Source organism: Harmonia axyridis, chromosome X (assembly GCF_914767665.1).
Source record: "Harmonia axyridis chromosome X, icHarAxyr1.1, whole genome shotgun sequence".
Classification (NCBI taxonomy): Eukaryota; Metazoa; Arthropoda; class Insecta; order Coleoptera; family Coccinellidae; genus Harmonia; species Harmonia axyridis.
This window is the reverse complement of record NC_059508.1, coordinates 20,749,862-20,776,622: the sequence shown is the minus strand read 5'-3', so window position 1 is coordinate 20,776,622 and position 26,761 is coordinate 20,749,862. Positions and strand designations below refer to the sequence as shown.

General features: G+C 31.3%; 3 protein-coding genes across 4 annotated transcripts; 1 reads left to right on the top strand and 2 right to left on the bottom strand.

The window, feature by feature from the left end:
• Positions 1 to 315: 315 nt before the first annotated feature.
• Positions 316 to 7,307, bottom strand: LOC123686345 (cullin-4A). The gene is made up of 5 exons (XM_045626404.1): positions 6,928 to 7,307; positions 4,944 to 6,023; positions 2,193 to 2,995; positions 1,975 to 2,127; positions 316 to 1,372 (listed from the first exon to the last, which is right to left on the bottom strand). The coding sequence occupies exons 1-5, from the start codon at positions 7,181 to 7,183 to the stop codon at positions 1,277 to 1,279; spliced, it is 2,388 nt and encodes a 795-aa protein (XP_045482360.1). The 5' UTR covers positions 7,184 to 7,307; the 3' UTR covers positions 316 to 1,276.
• A 7,441-nt stretch (positions 7,308 to 14,748) lies between these two features.
• Positions 14,749 to 17,572, bottom strand: LOC123686348. Of its 2 annotated transcripts, XR_006748456.1 has the most exons (7): positions 17,269 to 17,572; positions 17,027 to 17,152; positions 16,658 to 16,940; positions 16,385 to 16,563; positions 15,723 to 16,163; positions 15,525 to 15,662; positions 14,749 to 14,971 (listed from the first exon to the last, which is right to left on the bottom strand). XR_006748456.1 is itself a non-coding variant. In XM_045626410.1 (6 exons), the coding sequence occupies exons 1-6, from the start codon at positions 17,434 to 17,436 to the stop codon at positions 14,831 to 14,833; spliced, it is 1,338 nt and encodes a 445-aa protein (XP_045482366.1). In that variant the 5' UTR covers positions 17,437 to 17,572; the 3' UTR covers positions 14,749 to 14,830. The 2 variants fall into 2 exon arrangements, 1 of the variants encoding a protein (XP_045482366.1); XM_045626410.1 differs by lacking the exon at positions 15,525 to 15,662.
• Positions 17,573 to 17,690: 118 nt separating this feature from the next.
• On the top strand, positions 17,691 to 24,643 carry LOC123686350 (succinate--CoA ligase [GDP-forming] subunit beta, mitochondrial). Its single transcript, XM_045626414.1, has 6 exons — positions 17,691 to 17,996; positions 18,076 to 18,199; positions 18,502 to 18,601; positions 18,680 to 18,945; positions 19,320 to 19,638; positions 24,097 to 24,643. Exons 1-6 carry the CDS (start codon positions 17,949 to 17,951, stop codon positions 24,473 to 24,475), a joined length of 1,236 nt encoding a protein of 411 aa, XP_045482370.1. The 5' UTR covers positions 17,691 to 17,948; the 3' UTR covers positions 24,476 to 24,643.
• Positions 24,644 to 26,761: the final 2,118 nt, after the last annotated feature.

The following is a 26,761-nucleotide window of genomic DNA, read 5'->3' as shown; positions in this document are numbered from 1 at the left end:
GGTAAGCTGTGCTAGTAGGAATTGCTAGTAGGGATATATGATTTGCCGGATATATATACATATATATATATATATATAATAGATAATATATATATATATATATATATTTTACAATATATATATATATATATATATATATTGTAAAAGTGTATATGTAAGATTTTCGAAATAAATATTATTATTATTAACCTCGAAAATTCAGGTTTGCATATACTCGATACATACTCTACAACTGAAATCAGAAGTTGAGGCTGTTACAAAGATTTTGGGACACAAAACCAAAGTTTTCTAGAATATATTAATAGAAAAAAAGAATATCTCAAAATATTTTATTTCAGAGGAATACATTAAGAATAAAATTAAAGCTAGTTTAAAAGGATTTTTGATATCAGAATTTGTTGAGAGTGAATTAAAATACACATCTCAGCAACTGAATTTCCAATATTTACACTATTCTTCAAGAATATTTTATCATCTCTGATATATACATATGTAAATACTGTTTAGCTCCCAAGTTGATACTTTTTATTGTATCAAAATATATCTAAATATTGAAAAAACATTTGAAAATTAGGCCATTTTAGACCAAACAAGGTTGAAATCAAAAATCATTGTGATGATATTGTAAATTAACTTTTTAATTATCAATCAACAATAATTAACAGTGTTTGGATTACAATTTCTAGGATACAACTTATTCAAGCGGTAATTTAGTGTATCTTCTTCAAAACATTAAACAACGGAACTGAATGAGAATTATTTATTTTTGTAAAGCTTGGAATCGAGTTCAAAAAGTATCAGCTTAGTTGTTATCATCTGGAAGTCTATTAAGAAAACTATTGATTTCCTTTTAAACTACAACTTCAAATAATTTAAGTATGCAACATGTAATAGGATTTTCTCATTGATGAAAATTGCATTCGATTGAACTTGAATTAAAAAATTGTTTCTATTGGTTGCAGACTATTGAAGGGAATTTTGAATTTTTAAAAAGACCCCTTGGTTGTAACAAAAATCAAAATACAGATATTGCGTAAACAAGACAAATCAACTTTTAGGAAAAAATGAAAACATTACGATTATTCAAATTTTTCATTGCCACTTCAGGCATCCAAGATTTTGGCATATTTTCCACATATATTCAAAAGAAATATTAGAAGCAGTTTTGATCAAACAAAAAATAACCTTTGTACACTTCTGCAAGGTCTATATGGACTAGAACTGTCAATCATATTCAAAAATATGTGAAAAGGCAGAAGTAGCTTTAATCCTTGACCTAGGCGACATAGTTGTATTGATTTGGGTTGTCCTTATCTCTTTCCATGTAGTCCCTATCAATAAGGGACTCTATCCTTTTCTTCAGATCTGCAGGCTGAAATTAATTGAAGTTCAATAATACATCCATGAATTGGAAATAAGTTCTTATACTAATATAGATCGAATGTATTGCTTTTCAAAGTAATACACTTAGACCTGAAATAATCCAATTTTTCAAACGCAATCTTGGGAATTGTCAACTGAAAAGAGATGCCTTGAATGGTTAATATGAGTCATGTAGAGAAAAAACGAACCAATGGAACCATGTTAGTGGAACAAGGTGGTTACCTGATTACATTTATCAAGTTTCTGGCCCGAAAACCGTACATTTTTTCCCCAAAACTACTCCTTTTGGCCGAATAATCCTTAGATAATGTACTGTTTTAGCTTAGAAACGAATGAAGGGGAGAAATTTGGTTTTGGTTCAGATAGGAAACGCCATTGTGAAGCTTGTCGAATGGTTAACAGGCAAACTGTTATCTTGTACTTTATAACAAATTGCAATGCATTTAAGAATGTAGGCATGTAACTGAACCGTTTCCCTAGTTCTTCAAGACATATTCGTTGTTCAATAATCATTAAAAGAATCACAAAACACTTTCAAACTCCCATATTATAATGAGAAATTAATAAATTGAATAATGTGGATTTCATTACCTTAACTGGGAATTTCAACTGATTATACAATTCACTGATGAGTAAATTGTGACTAAGCGTTTTTCTCATTTTCATAATTCGAACTATAGCTGCATCAATTTGATACTGCCGATCTTGGAATACTCTCTCTTCGGTAGCCTTTTGTTCCTCGCTCTACAATGAGAATATGACATTTCAAAACAATGCAAAGCAAAGCTTATTTTCGAAAATAGACTTACCGTTTCTTTCATCTGGATTTGGTTGATTTTTATCCTGAATAATTTATTAACAAATTCGTTATTAAATTTAAATTTATCATTATCTTCTACTTCTCTTCCTTTTGGAACTTTAATGAGTACTCTTGCTTTACCACAAGCTAAAGACTGCAGAGTACGCCTTAATTCGCCATCTTCTATGTTAGTAGCCGCTTTAATATAGTCAAAGGATAACTCATCGTACTTGTTGAAAAGGAGAATAACTAATGTTTGAAATAAGGAAACAACTAGCTCTTTAGGTCCTGCTCTGAATTGAGCTTTAAGAACACAATGTCCCAGTGTTGGCTGCCATTGTAATTTTCTTCCGCTGTGCTTACTCAAGTAGAAATCTTTGAAAATATCTTGGAACTTCACCATTTCTTCAGGAAGATTAACATCTGTTGCAGTATACGTTGGCCAATATCCCATTGTTAGAATATTGACAGTCAAATCCAATGATATAAGATCTTGGGCATTATTCAAGTGTTGTTTAAAAGCAATGTTTATATCTTTACTAAGTTCCATATCCTTGAACATCCCTTCTAATTTGGAAGTGAAACCCCCACCACATTCCTGTTTCAATTTACTGAGCATGCTTTTTTCAGAATCTACACTGGCTGATTTTCCAACTAGTAACCGCTTGGCGAGATCTTTTTTATAGAAGGCTTCAAATACATCTTTTCCATGGATAAATCGGAACAAAACCATTATTTTATCTAATAAACGTTCAAGTTCTTCTTCAGTTGCTTCTTTATTACCTGCTCGAAGCTTCGAATCAACAAATTTAGCTACAAAGTAAAACCATGGTTATAATCTAAATACACATCTTCTTGATCACTTGCAGAAATTTTTGTGCATAACTTAAAATTAAGGTCAGATTTAACTCAATGTATCCAATGAAAAGAAAAATGAGGAAAGCACCGACATGAAGTTTGGAGCTTTTGCTCGCTCATTCAAATTCATATCGATTTTCAAGAAATATCACATGAACTTTCATACTATTGCCTCACAACTTAGTATTAGATTGATCGTGTTTATTTTCATAAAGATATTTCAAAGATGATCAAAGTCTTCTGAACACAAACTGGAACACCAATATGTCCAATGTGCAGCCCTCACAAACCAGTCAGCATTCTATCTAAGTGAATACTAGCAGCAATCAACACCAACAGAGACCAACAAAATTAATCATTTCAGAATTTCCTTCAGGAAACAAAAAAAAACATATAAAAATAAGGAATTTATGTTTTGAGGGTTTGATTTTTCTACTTTCGATCGATGCTATTAGATATCATATGATATGAAAAGAAAACACACTGGCTTGATGCTTTATCTTTAATAAGCTATTGATTTTAGCAGAAAACTTATACCATCATCAGGCTGTACTGAAATGACACTCATATATAAAAAGGAAATGACATACATACAAAACCAAAATCTTACTGCCATGAAACACAGCAACAAGCTACAATTTACAAAATGAAGTACAAACATAAAAGAATTCTCATCCAATAATTGGAAACTTTTTTTAGTCTAAGATATAAGTGTGTTTTTTTTTCATATTTATTCTAAACGCTGATGGAGAAATACATCAATTTCATAGCTAATATATGTAAAATAAATATACTATATTTCTTTTATGGAACTGAATGTGTTTTTCTATTTCTATGTTCGTAGTTATATGAAATTATAGAGCTTTCGATTGACAGTTTGTATTATAAATTTGTTTTGAGATTAATGTCATAAAATAGTTTCTTCAATTTCAATTCAGTTTTTGTTGGTTTGGTAGCATTGTTTTTGATTTTTTCAGGTTGGTAATTTAGAATTTATATAAGAAGAGTTTGTAAATATTATGTTCGTTAGAATTAAAAAAAATAATTTTTTCAGATTGATGAAATCAAATCTTCTATTATCCAACTGAATAAGAAAAGATTTCTTATATATATCATCATGAAGCTCAGAAACCTCATTAGCAACACAAGTTTTGTTTAGGGGTTAGTTCCATCCAAAATTTTTGTTTGAATATGCTGTGAAATGGTCTCAAGTCTAACCCACAGGATGGAAGTTTCTATTTTATACAGTTTCCTAGGAAAATCATATATTGTTGAATAGAATTAAAGTCATAATAAAGTTTTATTGTGCTTCCTGTAAAATCAGGTATTTGTTGCTTGCCAGGTTTTCTTAGCTCAACGATTATATATGCACCATCTCATTCATTATCTTATGGGCACATCCCACTCCTCAATAGTAGGAATCCAGCACTAAAAAGACTACAACTAGCAGAAACTACAGTACTAAGGCAACTGACAAAATTGAGACTGCCAGCTAATCAATTCTTTAATCACCCTCTTAAGATCCTCTATTGAATCAACAAAATCGCACCAATAAAGCATAGGAAAAATATGGAATTTATAAAAGACCTATTCCTATAATATGACCAACATAGTCACAACAGGTTTAGATATATAGAGAACATGCTATGGAGAAACTACAAGAAACCTGCCTATGGTTTTTAGTATGTGTTGAATTTTAGCTTCGACATCCTTATTTCATTAAGAATGTTCTGCATTCAAATCCATCTATTTTGTATTGAATGGAGCATTTCATTGAAATTTAAAAAATTTTTAAAACCAACTCCAACTGTAAATTCCGTAATTACCAACATTTGGACAAAAATAAATCTATAGATATAGGTCAAACACTTTAATAGACACACATAATAATCCATCAACTTACCAATAAGTTCTGCAGGTTTGTTTGTTCTCTGATTGATAAAATATTCGAAAGCTTCTTTCAATGAATTTGAAAACTTTTCATTTCTGTTGAAACAAATCTGTACAACACTGTCCATCATGTCTTTAAAGTCAAGGAGCTCTTGTACCATTGTTTTGTCTTTTTCTGGATCAATAACTATGGTACGTCCTCGCTTTTTGATATAGGCATTGAAGGCACTACATAACTCAATCAGACCATTCTTTACTCGACTAAAAAGCTGATATAAAAGTGATAGATCATTTATGCGATTTTCTTCCAACAGGCTATCTAGACCTTTTTGTAAAATGTTACTTATATGTTCTGTCAAAAGTTGTTTTTCAACAGTATGGATCAACTGGTATTTTGTACTTGAATCCAAGTAATGAATGACTCTTTCATTTTCTTCCTCTATTCTTTTATGAACATGACTTAAGTAAGCAGGTACCTCAAACTCCTGCATTAAGCGTTGGCCTTCTGATGCATACAAACGTTCTGTAGACTGAAGGAATTTCAGTTCAAAAGCAGTATCATATATTTGTAGGTCTGTTAACATTCTGAGAAGAGATTTCAGTAAAGTTCTATCAACTTTATCACCATGACGTTCTTTCTCTATCAACATCAAGAGACCTTCGACTATACGAGTTTGAACTAATATATTCAATACAATATACTTTCTGAACAGCTCCAATCCCATATCCCAAATTGAACTTATATTTGGATTTTGCAGCACGTAAGTTCTATCTAAATATAAGAATATGCTTCGAATCATAATCATCTGATTACAATGACTTAGCCATGTCTCATTCATTTTCCTGAGGAATAAAAAACGATCCATATTTTCAGATAAAAATTGTTGTATATTTTGACAAACATGGGATTCTGTCAAGGTGTATAATTTCGTGTAAAGAGTGTGGGCCATTTTATGATTGCACATATTCTCAACAGCCTGATACAATTCCTCTAGCGAATATTGATTTGGCTTGGACTGTTGAATAGCTAGAACTGCACTACTCAGTTTCTCCCATGTTTGATCTCTATAATCATCAGGTAGTTTTGGCTCACCTAATAAAAACAAAATTTAATTTCATGGAAACCTTAAAACAAATAAACTTTTTAAAGGAATTTAGGAGGTAGGTGAGGAAAACTATTCTTCTACTATGTCATTTTGAAAGAAATGATTAAGTATTAAATTTATCTATAAATATCAGAGAAGTTACATGTTCAACTCAGGCTTCCCTCATTCAATTCAAATTTAACCCATCTCGAAAAAAATTTCAGAAGAGAGCAATAACATGAATTACCCAAAGAAATATTGAAGATAGTGTTCCAATTCACTAATGATATTTTATATGAAATTCTTAAACAATTAGTAATTAAATGGCAATAACTGCAATTCATTCTTCAAGCATTAAGCATAATGTACTCCTGAATTTATTTAATCAGGTTTGATAAAGCTATATCGAAATATGTATTTGTCATTCTCTCAATCAGAAATTTTAGTTTAGACGAGTCTAATTTAGTACGTTAGTTGCAAAAACCTCTTCGAAAGACTTAAGGCAAAAAATTCCAGTGTTTATTTGAATTTCATAATAACTATAACCTGAATGATGATAGATTAATTACTTCAACACTATTACACTGATATATACAAAAAGGAAAAAAGGTACAAGTAGTACTATGAATTATAAATTTTGGTTTATTTATGATTCTAGATGCTCAAGCCAAACTTATACAGAAGCATTCAGATACAATCAATTAAAGAGAATTTCGTTTCTTCTCATATTTGTCATACTACTGGTTTTTCATAATGCTCAAGTGTACAATAGACCATTGGGAAGCATCGTAAAAAGAATCCTTATTTTTTCAATATGTTATGTCATTTCTCTCTATATGTTCGGCCTGAAGCATTTAGTTATTTCATCAATTACTGATGTAATCTTCATAAAGTTTGATAAATCTTACTCACTTTTCAAATTTTTTATAACAATTTTTTTTGCTGCTGCAGGCTTCAATTGAACCATATTCAAATTTCTACTGAAGCCATTGCCGACCTGAACATATCCAACATTTGAAAAGTTCGGCCTTCTGTTAGGGTCTACATTATTATCACTCATATTTTCGTCAGTTTCGAACAATCTCCTTCGTTTGTAATTTGATGAATCTGATGAATTTACAGACCTTTTAAAAGGACAGTTGTCCTCTTGTTTACGTTGCCTGGACATAGAAAAACATAACAATATGAACTATTAATTTCGTAGAGTTAGATAAAAAAAAATAAATTGATTACATCAAAAAATTTTACTGTTCAGTGCAAGAATGTTTTGCTTGAAACTGTCAAATTTCGATGAATTCCAAAAAGGATGACAGAATCTATGAACGCGCCAAATTCAAATAATTTCTAGAAAATACTAAAAAATTTCCATGTTCGATAATTGGTAAGATAAAACAAATACTTCAAAACTTGATATTTACCACAGAATACCACATGATTTCAAACAATTACAAAATTGTCTATTATTAGAACTTTTCAAAAATAGATTGATATATCTCCTTTTTTTAAATATTCAAGGAAATGAACAGGCAATTATTCATTATAAGAAACATGTATTTCATCTAATCCTCAATTTTTACTATAGGATAATTTCAAATAATTTTCTAGCAATGCCCAAATTAATAAAATTTATTCCTTTCACTTTTAGCTTTGACATTGTACTTACTTCCCTTTAATTAATGCATCCACCATATTCATAATACGATGAAAGTTATTTTTTATTTAATTCAGTCTATAAACTCTAATACTCACTGAATGATTTAATAACTATGGTATGAAGTAGAGTACTGCTCATTGTTGATAATTGAATGCTCATGATTTCCGATTTCAAAAACATACTTTTCGATAATTATAGTGGCTATTATATACTTGAATATTAAAATTTACTCCGTCATTTCTTGAAATGATTGAAACTGTTCTATGAAAAGTATATTATTTGGCATTATTCCACAAATAAAAATACTGTAAGAAATCGAAATTCAATTGGAAGAAAAAATTACCACCTATCCGCAATATATAAAAATAATTTAATATCATGTGGGATCATTTTTGACGTGTCTCCGTGCTGATACATGATTGAATTATTGATGAACTGTTGAGGTATTGTATTCCAAATTGTTTACAGCTGGTTAGCTAACATTTTGGAGTTGCCGATGATAAAAGATGTCAGTTAACATTAATAAATTTTATTGTATCTTATTCCATAATATTTCAATCATGCAGTGAATAAACTTAAGAGCAATAGGTGCGTTCGTGATTTGCCGAACGATGACGGAGCTAACGCAACTGATATCGAAGAATTTTTGAATGTGTTTTGTGAAAAAAAAAAAACAATTTCGTCGATTGAAATTATTGGAGACGGCCAGACTAGATCTAATTTGTCTCCTCGTGATATCAGGATGTATTCTACATAATGTGTTCATCTTGGAAGTTGAAAGGAGATAATCCTGAGAATATTGTTGATGAACCACTTAATGAGAAAGTTGGAAATTTTGTAGACATCGAAAATATGTATCATCAATCAGGGAAAATGGATGAAAGATTTCTTCGCTGAGATACAATTATGTACTTCGTAAAATAAACCTTCATTTTTAATAATAATATTTGTTTCCTGAATGCCTTTAACCTATACAAACATAAGAAAAAACTTCAAATATATAAAGAGATTTTGCATAATAAGCTTATAATTCATGAATATTGTATTTGTTTCCTAAATGCCTTTAACATATACAAACATAAGAAAAACCTCGAAATATATAAAGAGATTTTGCATAATGAGCTTATAATTCATGAATATTGTATTTCCAAAATTCCCAGATTCGTGTATGATGTTCAAAGACAACCAATGCATGTACCTATTTTCAAACCAATCCTTAATACGATCTACCGGATTTCAAGAGAAAATTAATATAATCAAAAAAGGCATCAACTGTAATATTTGTAATGCCCGGTTTAGTCTCCTCTATAAAAATAAATTTATTTCTTATTATGAAGCCTCCAATTTTCATTTGTATTGTCCTGAATATAAAACATTTGTATTGTCCTGAATATAAACTTCAATATAACCTCTTGAAATCAAAAATTCCTATCCCACAGAATTTGGCGTACTTCTTTTCTTCGTTTTTCTGTTAATATTATTGTAATCTATGGTCCACAGTTCGCACCACAGAATACTAAATACCGCTAGTGCTAGCATTGGCAACAGATGTGACGTCACATACACTCAAAATACACGGTATACATCATGCATACATATCACGATGTAAAAATTTTATATCATAATAAGCCAATCAGCGTTCGAGTTTTTCAATATGATTTTATAACCAACAATAAATTGTATTTGTACTTGTAATTCTTGTATGGTGGCAATGAACAGATAAAGTAGTTTTTATTGTCACTTATTTATTACAAGTTCTGTTTCAGGTAAGGTAAGGTCAGGTAATCCATGAGAAAATAAATTTAGAACAAAATAAGACCGGGTTTTTCCTCATATTGTATTTCAATGCTCTAATATATCTGAGATCCTTACTTGTGATTATAATAATCCTTCAGAACCAACTATATTAAAGTTAAATTCTGTTCCTCGGCATTTACTGAAGTATCAAATTTATAATCATCAGCTCTATGATTGTAGAACTTCCCCAAATGTTTCTTGTATGGAAAATATTAATGATTCTAACAATAACCATCTACGTGATCCAGAATTATCATATCAAATTAAAATGAATTGCCTACTAATTGATCGCTATTTATAATCTTTTTTTTTTCATATCCACCTACAACCTCCAAATGAGTGAAAATGAAGTAACAAAGAGGACCTGTGATAATTAAAGTGAATTACGAAATGAGCACTGTAACGCAGGAAGATAGATTAAACCAACTGAAGATTTTTATCTTTCATGTATGTGTAGAAATTTGAATATTGCTTCAGAAATGTATCAATTCAGTTGTTCATCAGATATAATTTCATAAAGTAGGTATAAATAGGTATTTTTTTTCAGTCAGGTATAGTGTAAATCTCCCAATATAATGTATATTATGTATTGATTTTTATAAATAATTATTATTTTAAGCAAATATGTAAATTTCCGTTGATAAATAAAACTTTTCGATGATATTTTTCTGTTTTAATTCGAAATTATAACAACATAACCTAAAATAAATACTAATAATATTCCAACAATTTCAATGAATTGTCATACCTTCATATTCAAATTTTCCCGCCATATTACACTTAATGATGGCGGACAAAATATCGGCCATATTGTTGCCTTGATTTAACACGGCGTTAGCACTTCTTATATATTTAGTATTCTGTGGTTCGCACCCTTTTCTCCGTCTACTAGGGATGTGTGGTTCGTTCAATTTCGACGAACCGGGTAGAACCAGATCCATTCCTGAGACGACCCGGTTCAAAAGACCCGTTCAATTGATCCAATGGTTCTTTTCAGCTCACTAGCTCAGATCGAATCATGTACGATTGTCGCATGATTCAAAGATCCGTAGATCTGGTTCTTTTGTTCTTTGTTTTTTTTCTTGGTAAAGAATGTTAAGTTAATATCAGCTTTGTATTTGTTAGTCGGTATGTTTTTAATCGGATCGTGAATTTGTGATAATGATTTTTTTGAGACATAATCATAAACATAACATAAAGGAGATAATCCATTATCATAAAGTTATAAGTTACTGAGATGGCAGAATATAATAAATTGATATCTGGTTCATGAGATGATTATAGGCCTTTCGAAAAAATTTCAAAATCTATTATATATTTCTCGTTCAAATTGATGATTTTGGAATATTTAAATGACTAATGAAGAAGTAGAAGTAAATCATGAATGTACTTTGTACAGAACACTAAATTCACGAGGTCTTGAATTATTAATTTTAACGAAAACTACCTAATGATCATTACCTGTATCTATTCCAACCAAATAAATACAGAAGATCTGAAATCCCTTAAACTGATATTAACCCTAATTAATATATCTTGTTCCCGAAAAATATTCATTTTGATCTTTACAAAGTGAGGTTTGAATATAGTTAAAAAAATTCTCAAAAAATAATGAACAATATTTGAGACCATAACATTTTCAAGAAATAGTAATTGGTGCATCTAAGAGAGTGCAAAATACAGAGCCCAGTTTCTTTTACTATCCATCATCTTTCTTCAAAACCGGGTGCCAAGTGCCGAGCCGATGATTCATTTGCGAAATGGATGTATTTTATTACAACCATATGTTCCTTTAAGGTCAGTCCAAACCGAAACCCATCTATCTAGGCTCGGATAACGAACCACTCTTTCTATGGATCTTTGGGTCCTAAAAGATCCTCAGATTGAATGAACTGAATGTGAAAGTTTGGCTCATTCGGATCGGTTCGAGCGAACGAATCATTGTCAGAGAGACGACCCGATCGAACCATTCGTTCTGAAGACCCGGGTCTTTTGATTCGTTCGTTCGTGAACGACACATCCCTACCGTCTACCTAGGCGGTGCGAAAGGTTGAGCCCCGGTGCATTCGGTTGACATTTACCGAACGCAGAAAAGTGCAGACGGTGCGAAAGGTGTGATTTGCCGAACGCTTAGGCAGCTTACGGTGGGAATCACAGAATACTAAATATATACACCTTACACTGCACGCTCCGCACCGGTGGAGATTTGCCGAACGCAGTAATATAATAAATTGTTTTAGATATCCTTAAGTCAGAGAAATATATTTATGTTAATATTATGTCTGTGCTGTAATAGCCGAATCAAGATAAGCGCTACGCTACCTGGTGACAATCAGAGTAACTAGAAATGTTGACATGGTTTGCCTCAGAGGTAGTCTTTCCTCTGAGGTTCTAGCATTCTGCTTTGTTTTTGTATGATATTCTACAAATATTTATATATTTTTTGAATCATTTCAATAGTTATGAGTCGTTCGAATCGCTATTGTTCAGTTCCTCAGTGTTCTTCCTGGGAAAAAAAGGTAAAATATCAAGTTCCATGCTTTCCCTCAAACTAGTAATAAATATCGTGTTTGGATGGAAGGGAAATTGAGGAGCAAAGTGCTGATGGATCGACAAAAAGCTTGGCAACTGAAATTCAAAATCGATAAACCAGTGACAAGAAATATGAAAGTATGTTCCCTGCATTTTATCGATGATGATTATTTTTATCGAGGTAAGCACTGATAGCACATGAAATTTTAGATTATATTTATGGGGATAATAATAATAATCGTTTACAGATTCCAGTTCTACACAGGAAGAATGTTTGAAAAAGACTGATGTGCATTCCAGAAATCTTCCTGTTGGATCCACTACCACAAAGGAAGAACCTGAATGTTCTAGTAGTAGATATGAAAGATTGAATCAAAGAAATATTAACAAAGAAAAACTTATTGCTGAAGAATGCTCTTGTGAAGAAATCGAACCTGCTCTACAATCTACTTCCCAAGATGAAATCGAAGCTGCACAAGGTCTATTACAGCTTCTTCAGGGTCAGCCTGATTATAATGCGCCTAAAACTTTCAAGGATTTCGAAGTGCAAGTGAATACTCCTGAAGTATCTTCTTTGTGTGATCTGATAACAACAGATAGTGCTCTGAACAGTTTTACTGGTCTCAATAATATGAAACTATAAGATACAATAGTAGAAGCAGTACAATCTATTTACAGTGATCAAAGATCAGATCGTTTAACAATCAAGCAGTGTATTGTTTTAGTTTTAACAAAATTGAAATATGATCTTTCATATGTGACATTATCTGTTTTATTTGGCATTTCACAAGAATTGTGCCAAAGATACATTGTCTTCAAATCTAAGGTACCTTTACACAATATTGGAAAAATTCCTCAGAAATATTTGGACATGTATTCTGAAATTCTATATATTTTTTTTCAGGGCACACTGATGATACTTCTCTTTCACATTTTAATTATTTTAAAATAGTCGTATAATTTGCCGAATATATTTTCAAAATGAATACATTTCATAAGTGAAATATTTTCAATTGAATCCTCATTATTTTTCGATGATTCATTTGTCAAGCAATAATTTAATTCGATAAATAGGTATCGATATGAGTAGTTTTAAGTAACCTAGTTATTTAAATTAATTTTTAGAAACATTTTATGTAAATTGAGTTATATCTTAATAAATAACTAAAAATAGATATGCGACTTTCTGTAGTATTCCTAAAAATATTCAATACATTAGCATTTGTAATATTTTGTTCGGACTGTATAATTGAAGGGTAATGTGAAATGATCAATTCAACCATTCAACCAAAGTTTATTAGTCATGCAAATAACATGTAACATTTTTATTATGTGACCAGCATTTAAAACTTCTTCACCTTCATAAACACTTCTAGAAGTGTTTGTACCTTTAAGATACCCCAAGTATTCTACTAAACTCAGTCTTGCCATTTGGACCTAAAAAAGGTTCTATTAGAATCCTGTATTATAATAATGTTGATTGAATCGTTCACATATTATATGCACACGATTGTTATTCGTCATTTTTCGATGTCTTCCATAACTTTCAATATCACTAGACTGAACTGAAACAAATGATGATATCTACCGCCTTTACCTAAAATGAAAATAAAATATACACAGTAACACACTTGTTCACTATAGAAGTCTGAAAAGTTTTTATATTTATTGTAAAATCGAATTTTAATAACGCAAATACACACACAACTAATACAACAAAACACTCCAATGTCAACATTTATAGTTCTACGTTTGCTCACCTTGGCGCTGCATTCTTAATCTCAGATGCCTATAGTCATAGACATGATTTATAGCAATCATGTATTATTATAGGTCTATGATCATAGATTGTTATATTGGAAATAATTTGATGGATGTTGATTATCTGCGGTGTGAAAGAATGTTGATTCCTTGAAAATTGTCTTAATGATTTTAATAAGCGTACAATATTGTTTGTCGTAACTAGCCTTGAAAAAGAAACGAACTGTTTCGAAACGTTGGCGTTGTTACAAATTAAACAATAGAATAAAATTGTGTCCAATATTTTCTTATTTATTAAATGACAATGGATGATAACCAAGTAATAATTGTTATTATAGTTCTATGATAATAATAACAATATTTTTTATGATAAAACCGAAAACAAATTTTCAATAAAAAACTCGGAATATCTCGTAATTGAGATTCCAAAAGGCAACTGCAGATTTGTATTTGGCATGATAATTATGATAAAATATTCAAGACAAAACTTGGTATGCTCAAAACTTCTCTATGGTTTTTCCAAAAATTCCACAGAGTTTGCGAGGTCCTAGATTCAGTATTCGAATCGATTCTGAGGAATTATTTTTCTCCCATTGAAAGCTCTCTTACTCTAGCACAATTTTTCGACAAAACGTGGAATACCTTGGCGTCTTTTAAGACAGAGCTGATTGCAAAAATGTATTCAGATTGAAAAATTCAAAATCCGCATTATTTTGTGTAGAAAAATTTGTCTTAAATAATTGTGCCTCAAATAACAAGGCGAATCATTCTAGACAATGTGGATTGAAGATTATTCATACAAAAAATTTCAATCTATACAAAAAACGTCTTGTACTACGATACAAATTAAATAATAAAATACAAATATTTAACTCGACTGTTCAGGAGTTGCTGTTTTATACTTTCAATTTCAAATATTGATTTGAAGTAAACAAAATGAGCAATAAAATGAACACGATACTTATATATATAGATATATATATACAAAATGATTTAAAAATCTTTTATTGATATATTAATAAAATGTAAATATAATGAAGATGCTGACAAAATAAAATTGATGAGACCATATTATTGGCTTTTATCTTCTTGATTAATTTCATAGGACATCAAATCGTTCATTGCATATTTAGCTGTCCACTTTCTTGCTTGTTTATCAAAAGCTTTTCTGTTGTTTATATACATATCACATATATCAGGTTCCATACAAACCTAAAAAATTTGAAAATAATATTATAACATAGAGCCATGAGATATGTAATAGGAAATAAAGTAGGAATACTGTAGTTACATTATTGCATTGTATAAATCAAAATTAGTGTTAAAGATAAAGATGAATTGCACAACATGTTTATTGGATCAATATTCCATAAATGTATCTCTAAAGCACATCACCCATTAGCCAAAAATGTTTGAAAATGGTTAAATATATAAAACAAAAACATGTTCATAGTAAAATTTCATAACCATAGAAATTTTGATGATAACTTTGAGCAAAATAACTTCAGTTGCGTTAATTTATCAGATTTATCACCAAGTCTTGGGACTTGCTTTAAAAATTATTCATTTTTTTATATTTAATCCTTTATATCTTTTGAGAAATTCCATTGATTTTTTTCCATTTAAAATGGTAACATTTATGCACCAACACATACCTCCAGTTTTTTATTATGTTTTAAGTGATTTTTCAGCAATAATTTTATTATAAATCACTTACAGTATTCTTGAGTAGGGTCAATAATATAGTGATAGTGATTTTTTTTACCAAATTTCATGCAAATAACTCCGAGTTTTTGGGAAAATTTCTGGACAGCAAGCAGGAAAACAGGGGATTTGGTTATTTGTATTTTACATTTCTTGGAACACAAACTATGGACATTTTATGGGGTTAACTTTTTCTTTCCTTGAAAATAATTGGGTATGATAAACCAGAATTTTAAATGCAATTCGAAGATATACTCACATCGCAAAATGGATCTGTTAAGAGAGACTGAATGGAGATCAACAGTTTGCTCATTGTCAAAGCCAAGGACCAATTTTGGTGAATGGAATCAATACCAATATCCCCATGACGTGATACATTGGGATGAAATATTTTTGTTATAAATCGTACAATAGGTGGTGTTAGAGGATAAGACGCTGGCACTTTGATATAAAGAAAGAATAGACCTCCTTCATAGGGGCTTCCAGCTGGTCCCTCTAGAGTTGCCTGCCAATGACAAGCGAAATCGTCTAATGGCTCAGCTTGAATACCATCCAAAGGATCACTCTTCATAACTCGCAGTTCAGTCATAAGTCTATGTGCTCTCCAAGAACTGTTATCCCAATTTTCCGGCAAAGCTCGAGATGTCATCTGATTGACACAGTTGAAGCAACATGCACTATTCATCATAGCTGTAAAGTACTGCACACAGAAATTAATCAAGATTTATTAAAACAATGAGAAAAAAAAATTGCAAATAAATGAATCACATACATGACAGGTTTTTAAAAACTTCTCATTAGCATATTTCCGAAGTTATAAAATGTATGAAACAATATTTCAGTAGTATAGAGGGAGAACAAGAATGGCAAGTTTTCAAAAACCCACCTGTATAGTTTCAAACTGAGCCATTATTATCCTACCTTATACCAGTCCTGATAAGTCTTGCCTCTAACTTTCAATAAAGGCCATACATCATGTAATAAGTTCTTCCATTCGCTTACTTTAATGTATAAATCAAGTATAGAGCGCCATCTATGACACACTTGACCCACACTCCATAAAGATATTGTATCCAGATATTGAAGAGTATACATAAAAACTAAAAATAAATTTAAAAATTTATTTCTGTAAATATCTAGTAATCTCAAATCTCGAAGAGTCCTGAAAAAAATTATTGATATAAAAGGACTCACTTTCAGGAGATAGGCCCTGAAAGTTGAAACTTTTGAAGTCTGGAAGGAGAGAAAAGTCAATCATTTGACCTCTTGACCTTCTGTGTGAGTGTGGATTGGAACGCTCAACAACTAAACAAATACATGGTCTTATTACGATTCGACGTCTCACAGGCATTAGATCCACATCAGATGTGGTAGCTGCTTGATTGCGTTGAAAGGATTCTTCAGAATTGTCATTACCATTCAGTCTGAATGAGGCATCGACAGGTTCATCATTGCCTGAATCACTATCGCTGTTCTCCTGAAAAAAACTGCATTAGAGATTTTACATTATGACATGGCAAAAAATGGAAGATGTGCATGAATAAGATCTTAGTTAATACTTACCTCGGGTATGAAGGTAGGACTATCAGGAGTTTCAAACAGAGGATATAAAAATAAGTGACATGTTGTACATAAGTGTTCACCATAAGAAGATCCATAATATCCATTACAGAGATAACATGCATTATTCTGAAAAAAAAATCTTGAAAAATGAATATTTTGTTATGTCCAATATAATTCGTTTTTTATATTGGAAGGTTGTTGATAGAATATGTTTCTTTTCAATGTTTTTACAAGAAACTCACTCTAAATCCGATTTCTTGTTCTTCACACTCTGATGTTGCCAATGGGAAATCTAAGTCCGTCATAGTAAACGTGTCTTCTTTTTTTGAGTATTCGTCATTAGTTATATCAGATTCTTCCCTAAGTCTCTGAATATCCTCCACTAATTTGTTTATATCAACAGCACTCATTTTTAATGAAAATATTCAATTTTGAGTTTAGTCTAGATTATAACCATTTCTTACGGCTTCAATTTGATTAATCGTTTCTGAATACAAATCTTATTAGAAATATTTTTTTTGAATTTATATTGATGTTGTCAAAAATCTAGGTTAGATTTTGTGACACTAATCTTGCTCTTTTTTCGAAAATTTAATTGAATATTTTTCCATAATTTATTGAAGGAAGAATATTGTAATAATGCATTGTTCGAAAAACTGAATTGATCCATTTATTGGTTCAGTTGGGTTTTACATATATTTATAAATTATTCCAACAAATCACGACGCGTATTTCATTTTAATCTTATCTATGGACTTGTAATCCTTGGACCGGACTTGAGTTAATTATTTCTTCCAAAATTACATTTGATAAAAGGATGCTTAATTGTTAATAAAATAAACAAAGAATATTAGCAGTTAATACTACTTTCTTTATATTTTTTAACTCTGCTATAAAGTTGACTTTTCCACTTAAAATTAAAATGTGGCAACAAATATCCAGAAAAACATCCCAAATCAAGCATTTAAAAGTGAGTTTTTTAAATTCTGTTCAGGTTTTAACTATATCATATAACTATATCATAATAATGTGAGAAAATTGTTTTTTAGAATTTTGTAAGGCATTTGAATTTATTGGAATATCAAAGTAAAAACCTTCTCAGGGAAAATGGAGTAGCTATCCAAAATTTTTGCCTATTAGATAAAGATGATAAGTCGCAACTCAGTAAATTTGGTGAGTTTAAGATTATTCAATAATATTTAAGTGATCTTGCTTCCATTCTTTCTTACCAAGTGTTTAATTGGTTGTGTGACAAGAAGTCGGTTCTATTAAGAATAACGTTTTGATGTCATAAAATTCACATTTACAAATAAAAACTTAGAATATATGAACATAATATAGTTATCCTAATCTATCTAGGTTTCTATGAGAGAAAACTTATAGTTAATGGGTATTGCAATCATTGGTTGTGGCCTATAAAGATATTTACAAAAGTATATTTAATAAAAAATTTCATTATTCAATTTAAATTTCAGATGTTGAAGAATATGTTATTAAAGCACAAATTCTAGCAGGAGGAAGAGGTAAAGGTCATTTTGATAATGGCTTCAAGGGAGGAGTTCACATTACCAAGAAGTAAGTATTTTATTCTGAGCTCTTCTTTAACAAGTTGTTTTTTTAAACATTACAAACGTTAATTAATATACTTTCTAGTAAAAATGACATAAATAATATTATAAATCAGATGCTTGGCCATAATTTAATAACTAAACAAACTCCCAAAGATGGTATTCCAGTGAAAAAAGTCATGATTGCTGAAAGTGTGAATATTTTAAGAGAAACATATCTGTGTATTGCAATGGATCGTGGTTCTAATGGGCCAGTTATTGTAGCTTCACCAGCAGGTGGAGTTGACATAGAAGGAGTTGCTGAAAAGACACCACATCTCATAAAAAACATCCCTATTGACATATTCGAAGGTAAAATAATTTAATTGAATAGATGTCAAATTATGATGAAGGAAAGCTGCAAATTTTATTGAAAGTATTTCCACTAACGAAAAAAATGTTCAAACTTCTAGTTCTAGCAGTCCAAAACTTCAAATTTTACAATTGTGATTTTATTTTGTATTTAAAGTTTTTGAATAAAATTTTTCTTAATTCCAATCTTTGTTCAGTAAGTCTTCAATATTCATGAGGTGACATAAAAAGATAACCTTTTGAGGATTTTTGCAGCATTGTTTCTACAAGCAAAAAGCTTAGAGACCTAAGACAGTAGCAATATAGCTTTTTTCATTCCTGATTTATTTCAATATTTGTATCATATTCAGCAATATCTCTTAATTTATTTTCAGGAATCACCAAAGAGAAATCAGAAGAAATAGCTGAATTTCTCGAGTTTAAGGGTGTATTGAAAAATAAGGCTGCTGAGGAAATCCGAAAATTATACAAAATGTTTCTACAATTGGATTGTACCCAACTAGAAATCAATCCTCTAGTGGAAACTGATAAAAATGAAGTTATTTCAGTAGATGCAAAATTGAATTTTGACGATAATGCTAAATTCAGGCAGAAGCAGGTATTTGCATTAGAAGACGTTACAGAAAGTGATCCTAGAGAAGTGGAAGCAGCCAAATATAATCTCAATTACATCGGAATGACTGGAAATATTGGGTAGGTCCAAAAATTCTTTTTCTCGTTGAATTGTTAATCCATTTGGAAGAAAAATCATGTAAACAGTAATCACTAAAAATAATAAATATATTAAAACATATTTAATAGAGCCAAATCAAGTCATAATTGAAAAGAAAAAATTATAATTTTGAATTGTATACAAACATTAATTCAGTTAGTTACGAATACGCCAGTATCTCTCTGCGAAATGAATAAGATCTGCTATTAATTTCAAGTAAACCAACAGTCTCATGAGCATATATCATAATTTCAAAACCATTAGCGGCGATATTTAACAACACTTGAAAAGCCAATCTATTTGTATCATTACACTCTTTGAATGTTCGAATTTCGTATTGAGCAGTTTATCAGATAGAATACTTTTGAAATTCAAAGCCTGCAAAACTAAATAGATCAATGAGTAATGGGGATTATATATATATATATATATTTTTTTTTTTTATCCACCGATAGACGGGTCGGTTCGCTGGGAGCACCGGTCTACTCTGCAGACAAGGTGTCCTCAGGAGCTGGTAAAGAACTTCCGGACAACTCGGGTTGTGGCAGTACAACCTCCTTCTGAGCTCGACTAATGAGGCTAGAATCTAACTTCAAACGTCTAGTATTTTCTATCTCTCCTTCTTCAGTGAAGAAGGAGAGTGTCTCCGAAACGTATAATTATATATTTTTTTATATGAACTAAACAACTTCATTAAAAACCTGACACTTCCAAATAAAGAAAATACTATTGACTATTAAAAAGCAGGTAAATAACATGGGTTAGAACTATTTAGAGGGGCACTACAGGGATATCAAAAACCGGGTGTCTTCAATTACATAACAGTTGCGATATTCAGAGATGAGTGTGTAGGTGTGAACAGATTTGAAATATCTCCAATGTTTCCCGAGATATCTCGAAAAAACTAAAAATCGAAAATTTCTTTTTTTCTGTATAGCTCATTTGTTTCTGTGGACGAAATTTGGTTTGCAGCCATTATCCAACATAGAAATTCTAATGGTGTCGTCAAATTTCAACATCCTTTATATTTTTTTGTTTAAGTAGTAGGCTGGTGCCAGAATTGTCAAATAACTTGTTACTTGGCTTAGTTGTTATGTGAAACCGTCACTTAATTTCTGTAAAAACCTTAATCCTATTTGATAAGTAATATATAATTAATTACATAATCATGCTGATACCACCACTCTACATAGCTTTCAACTGGCAATGTCTGTAGAAATTGTTCTGCATAATTTGAAAAACTCAAGTGAAGGTTTCACATAACAACAGTCAACAAAGTTATTTGACAATTCTGACTCCAGCCTACCACTTTCTCATGTTTTTGCTCCATAATATTCCATTTAAACAGCCAATCACTTTTCCTGCCTCTGTTACTCGTGATCTTATCTCATTGTCATCTTACCGCTTGTGTCGAGCTTCACTCCCAAGTACTTGTATTCTTTACAAGGTTGTATACTTTCTGTATCCTCAATATCAAGTTCACTAGCTTACCCTAAGGTATTGAATCGTAAGCCTTGGTTAGAACAAAATATGTGAAAGAAACTCACATCAATGAAAGATTGTAGAAAAAATAAAGATCAAGTAATTTCGAACGTACATAATAAAAATTTTCATAAACTGTTGAAGTCTGTTGTCTCCCAAATATTATTTTTTTTTCGATATTCTGCTTGAACGAACCCGTTCGCGTATAATTCTCGACATACAGTGTGAACATTAAGTAAGGAATAAATTCATTATCTAGAAAAGAAAGAGTTTTTTGAAAAAATACTTTCTGTATCCTCAATATCAAGTTCACTAGCTTACCCTAAGGTATTGAATCGTAAGCCTTGGTTAGAACAAAATATGTGTTGCTAGTTTAACTGAACTTCTTTTTTCAATTATCTGTTTCATACAGAACACATTGTCGGTACAAGATCTTCCAGCTCCGCATGGTTCCTCCTCTTCGCCAAATTCTTTTTCAATAAGGGGTTCTTAAAATTCTCCTGTAAAGTCTGTTGAGCGTACTTGTAACTGAGATACCTCTGTAGTTTCGAAGAGACGTCTTTTCTTCCTTTTTTATGGATTGAAGACACATAAGCCTCTCTCGAAGTATCTGGAACATCTTGTCCGTTGATGTATCGGCTGAATATTGTAGTGAGCAGATGGAAAAGTTTTTCATTACTGTTCTTGATGAGCTCTGCGTATATTCCGTCTGTTCCGTAGGATCTTACTTGTTTCAGACCTTTTATACTCTTCACCACCTTGCTGACTGGGTTTTCAAATTCTTCGTATTGTGGACGTCGATCTTGAAGTAATTCTGTGTAGTGCTGTATCCATTGTTGTTGTTGGATTAAGCTAATAATGGATTTTTCTTTTCCCGTTGATTTAACATTTTTTATGAACTTCCACACTTCCGAAGATTTCTTTCCTCCTATGTATGTATCTATTTCTCCGCATTTTTTTATCCCATATTTCGTTCTTTGCTTTGTTGATCTTGTTTCGTGATAGTCATTTCATCGCATTGTAAGCATCTCGATCTTGCTGTAGCCTTGTAGTGATCCACTTCATACAAGCTTTCTTCTTCAGTGCTATCGTTTCCTCTATTTCACCATTTCCACCATGTTGATATAGATACTTGGTAGAATCGCCCAAAAGGCCATCCAAATTATATTTCATTATATTTTTTCATCTGTTTCATCATGTTGGATATCTTTCACGGCAGTAACGGCAATTCAAGTTCAAAAACTTCTCTACAATTTTCACAATTTTGTAAAATGAGCAATGCAAAAATTTAAAATGTTTCCTTGCTAACATAAAAGCTATTTGCAGGAAATTTCTTATCTAAATGAATTGTTATACTAATTAATCTTTCCTATTTCAGGGCTTGTTTTACGGTAAGCCTGAAAATTAAGAAATAGTGTAAGACTATTCCACTGAAAAAAAGTCGATTCGAATAATATAACAGTTCTGTAGTTTGGAACTATTGATTCGGTATTTGAAAAAAAATTTTTGCGTCTTCATAAAGAAACTCACATCAATGAAAGATTGTAGAAAAAATAAAGATCAAGTAATTTCGAATGTACATAATAAAAATTGAGGAAAGCACTGACGTGAAGCCATGTGCTTTTAAGTGCTCGTTCATTCATTAGTAATGGCACTCTTGTAGATCACTTAACTGTATTTAGGTATGTATGTTGTCCCCAAGGGTGCAATTGGTGAAAGAATGAATGAGTGTTCAAAAACTCCTGATTCACATCAGTGTTCTCATTTTTTCCATATTCTCCTTAAATTTTTCATGATTTTGATGAAACTATCACTACGAAATTTTGCAAGAGACTCGAAATTATTATTTTTTCATAAACTGTTGAAGTCTGTTGTCTCCCAAATATTATTTTTTTTTCGATATTCTGCTTGAACGAACCCGTTCGCGTATAATTCTCGACATACAGTGTGAACATTAAGTAAGGAATAAATTCATTATCTAGAAAAGAAAGAGTTTTTTGAAAAAATCCGCCGACACGTAAACATTTATTTCGAGATAGTCGCTTTGATGACGTCATTAATGTTTCGGCTTATAGTCTTGGAATTCTTTTCAAATTGCAATCGCAATTTTTTATAGTGCCATTTGAAGAGCAAATTTTTTTTTTCCACACCACATCAAAATTTGTCATGTTACATTAGGGAATTTTCGAGAGAATTAATGTTATAATGATTTTAATATCAGGGAATTAAACACTAGGATTACAAATTAATTTAACAATATTTCTCAACAAACTGTAATTATTTTAGTTATTTCTTTACCTTCTCGGTCTCGGATACTGCCAGGTTCAGGAAGTTTGAAGATTTGATCAATGTTAGAATGATTTAAAAGTAATTTATTTTACATAGTTGATTGAACAAACTGATTGATCAAATGTTCAAACTGAAGTCCTTATGTGCCTGCCAGTATACAAGACTGTCAATAAATGCTTGTTGGACCTTAGTAACAGTTTGTTGAGTGATATTGTTACATTCGTATTTAATCATAGTATTCAATTCCTCGATATTATAATCAGTATAACATTATTTTCTCGAGAATTTCCTTATGTAACATGACAAAACTTCTGATGTGTTGTTAGGACTAAAAAATTATCGGTTGTAACTTGAAAAAAAAATTCATAGTCATAGCCGAAACATAAATGACGTCATCAAAGCGACTATCTCGAAATAAATGTTAACGTGTCCGCGGACAAAAGTTGAAAAGCTTTTCCTATTATGGGTAATGAATTTATTCCTCACTTCATGTACAAATATGATGTATATGAACACTTTGCTGCCAAGGCGAAAAAAAAATTATGTATTATTTTCTTTACCAGAATTTGATAGATAGATTTTAACGCATCCGCCAATTTGTTACAAGAGCAAAACATTAATATGAAATTGGAGTTTAAATTAAGATCTTCATGATTGCATTGTTACAGATGTTTAGTTAACGGAGCTGGTTTAGCCATGGCTACAATGGACATCATAAAATTGCATGGGGGAGATCCAGCTAATTTCTTGGACGTTGGAGGAAGTGTTAAAGAAGAACAAGTGGCTGCTGCTTTTAAAATTCTAACTGCAGATGAGAAAGTGAAGTCTGTTCTTGTTAATGTTTTTGGCGGTATTGTAAATTGTGCAACAATTGCGAATGGCATAGTGAATGCCATGAAATCAATGAAACTGAACATACCACTTATTGTAAGGTTAGAAGGAACAAATGCACAAGAAGCTAGAAAGATAATCAACTCTTCAGGTTTGAATATACAAGCAGCTCAAGATTTGGATGATGCTGCCCAACAAGCTGTAAAAAGTATTTAAACACTATATGCCTTTTTGTAAGAATTTATTTAGGATGGCTAGTCAAAATTTTTATAAAATGTATAGATGTAGATTTATGTCATTTGAATGCTAGGACAATAAACTCCAGTCATTTTGCAGGAGATCATGTTCCAATATTTTTGTACACTATATATATATATATATATATTTTTTTTAATTTCACACTCATGTGGTTATGGTTATGCTCGGCTCGGGTGTTACCACCAAGAGCAGAACAATATCTTAATGAGGAAAGATAACTTGTCTAACGATGCTCACTGTGTTCAGTATAACTGGCTTTTGCATCCAGGTGATGGTGTTAGGGGGTAGTTTTAGTTCTTGTAGATGTTGGGATGTTTTTTAGGAACCAGCCCATTGACACTAACTATGAGAGGAATTATCTCGACCCTCTTCAGCTGCCACATATCTCTCATCTGCCTTGCTAGTGCTTCATACTTACCGATTTTGTCAGCATAGGTTTTCTGTATATTATAATCTTGAGGCACAGCAAAATCAATTATTGTGGCAGTTTTGTCTTTCTTGTTCCACACCACCATATCAAGTCTATTATGTTCCACTCCCCTGTCCGTAATGATTGTAAAGTCCCAATAGATTTTGGAGGTTTCGGAACATACAGATGATGCAGTGTGAAATGTTGGAGAAGATTTTATTTTATACAAAACAGTTGGTGTACTACCTTCCCCATGCTGTCATGTCGAGATAGATATCGTGTCCCAGCTATTGTCGAGCAGCCTGCTGATAAATGCTGCACTGTCTCTTCAGCTCTATTAAACAGTCGGCATCTGGTGTTTTCAGTTGACTGTTCATAATGTGCTTGGGATAATTTCGTGTAGGCACAACAGAGTTCCTTCCATTTGAGGGAGGTATATATATATATATAGATCAATGAGATAAGGGTTTATCGACTCAATGTTTGGAGGAATAAATAAAAAGATGAACTCTTTATTCTGTGCCAAGCTTTCGCATTTTTTTAATGCTTCTTCAGGGCTTCTCTTAACTCTTAACTTCACTTATAATATATATATATATATATATATATATCACTAAAGACTCTTAAAAATAAGTTTGAAGTATATATATATATATATATTTATTTATTTATTTTTTTTTATTTAAATTTACAACTATCGTTCAACATTACAATTATTGTTATTATAGTTGAGTTATAATTCATTTTTTATAATTATTGAAATTACATTTGATGCATTTTTTTACATGATTCGGCAAGTTGTTAAAAGCATGTACACGCGAATAAATCGGACTTTTTCTTTGAAATTCTGATTTTGTTGTTTCAAAATAATAAGAGTTCTTCTGTCTCGTCTCTCGGTTGGTAATATCGTGAACTTTTTTGAGTAGATGTTGACTCTTGATTTGCTTATTCTCAATTCTATAGACAAGTTTACACTGTTGAAACTTGATCAACTGATCCAGCTTCATGAACGGGTAGGTGTCGTATATTTTTGTTGTTGAATATTCATATGGAAGACCCAGTAGACACTTCAATGCTTTATTTTGTAATCTTTGTAATCTATTTAGATTGAAGGTTGTAGTGTTGGGCCATATTACCATAAGGTAACTGAAAACTGATTGGATATTCCTCATTAACAGGGGGGATGACTCTTGGCAGCGATGCCCGTGTTGTCTGACTTATCCACATTATGTGTGAAGGAAAAAAAAAATATATATATATAATGAATTGTCGATCAATTCAGTTGTTTTGACAGCTTAATAAACACTGGTTACATTTTTCCTCAGCTTATTTATTCTACAAGTTGACTCTTCACCGAGTGTCAGACAGCATATTTTTACCCTCCTTTAAAAAGCACTGACTGAAGTCGAGAGCTTTTGAGCGCTCATTCATTAGAGCGTCAATTGGCCCTAGTAGTCCACACAAGTGTAGATAGTCGTATATGTGGTCTTCAAGGGCGCAATTGGAACATGACTGACGAGCGCTAAAAAGTTCCTGACGACACGTCAGTGCTTTCCTAATTTTTTTTCGATATTCTGCTTGATTTTTCTATGGTTATGACGACGCGTTTCATATAAAATAATCAAATTATTCTTATCATCTTAACAACAGAATATATTTCAGAAAACGGATTGTTTTGTTTCGAATTTTTTCGGTAATTTTTTATTCATTCATTCCCGTCTCCCAAACAGCAAAATCTGCTGGTTACATGATAATTTTAAAACAACAATAATTCAATTTTAACAAAGAATAAAACATCAATTCCAAATACACAATGCACTATTGAAGTTTACGGT

Bases quoted from the DNA above. Each gene is read 5' to 3' on its own strand.
- LOC123686348 (XM_045626410.1), bottom strand. From the start codon at position 17,436: ATGAGTGCTGTTGATATAAACAAATTAGTGGAGGATATTCAGAGACTT. The intron at 17,153-17,268 runs GTGAGTTTCTTG...TTTTTTTTTCAG, and splicing joins AACAAGAAATCGGATTTAGA to AATAATGCATGTTATCTCTG. The intron at 14,972-15,722 runs GTGAGTATATCT...CAAATTTTTTAG, and splicing joins TAACAGATCCATTTTGCGAT to GTTTGTATGGAACCTGATAT.
- LOC123686345 (XM_045626404.1), bottom strand. From the start codon at position 7,183: ATGTCCAGGCAACGTAAACAAGAGGACAACTGTCCTTTTAAAAGGTCT. The intron at 6,024-6,927 runs GTGAGTAAGATT...TGTTTTTATTAG, and splicing joins TGTTATAAAAAATTTGAAAA to GTGAGCCAAAACTACCTGAT. The intron at 2,128-2,192 runs GTAAGTCTATTT...TTCTCATTGTAG, and splicing joins AAATCCAGATGAAAGAAACG to AGCGAGGAACAAAAGGCTAC.
- LOC123686350 (XM_045626414.1), top strand. From the start codon at position 17,949: ATGTGGCAACAAATATCCAGAAAAACATCCCAAATCAAGCATTTAAAA. The intron at 18,200-18,501 runs GTGAGTTTAAGA...TTTAAATTTCAG, and splicing joins GTCGCAACTCAGTAAATTTG to ATGTTGAAGAATATGTTATT. The intron at 18,602-18,679 runs GTAAGTATTTTA...TATACTTTCTAG, and splicing joins GGAGTTCACATTACCAAGAA to TAAAAATGACATAAATAATA.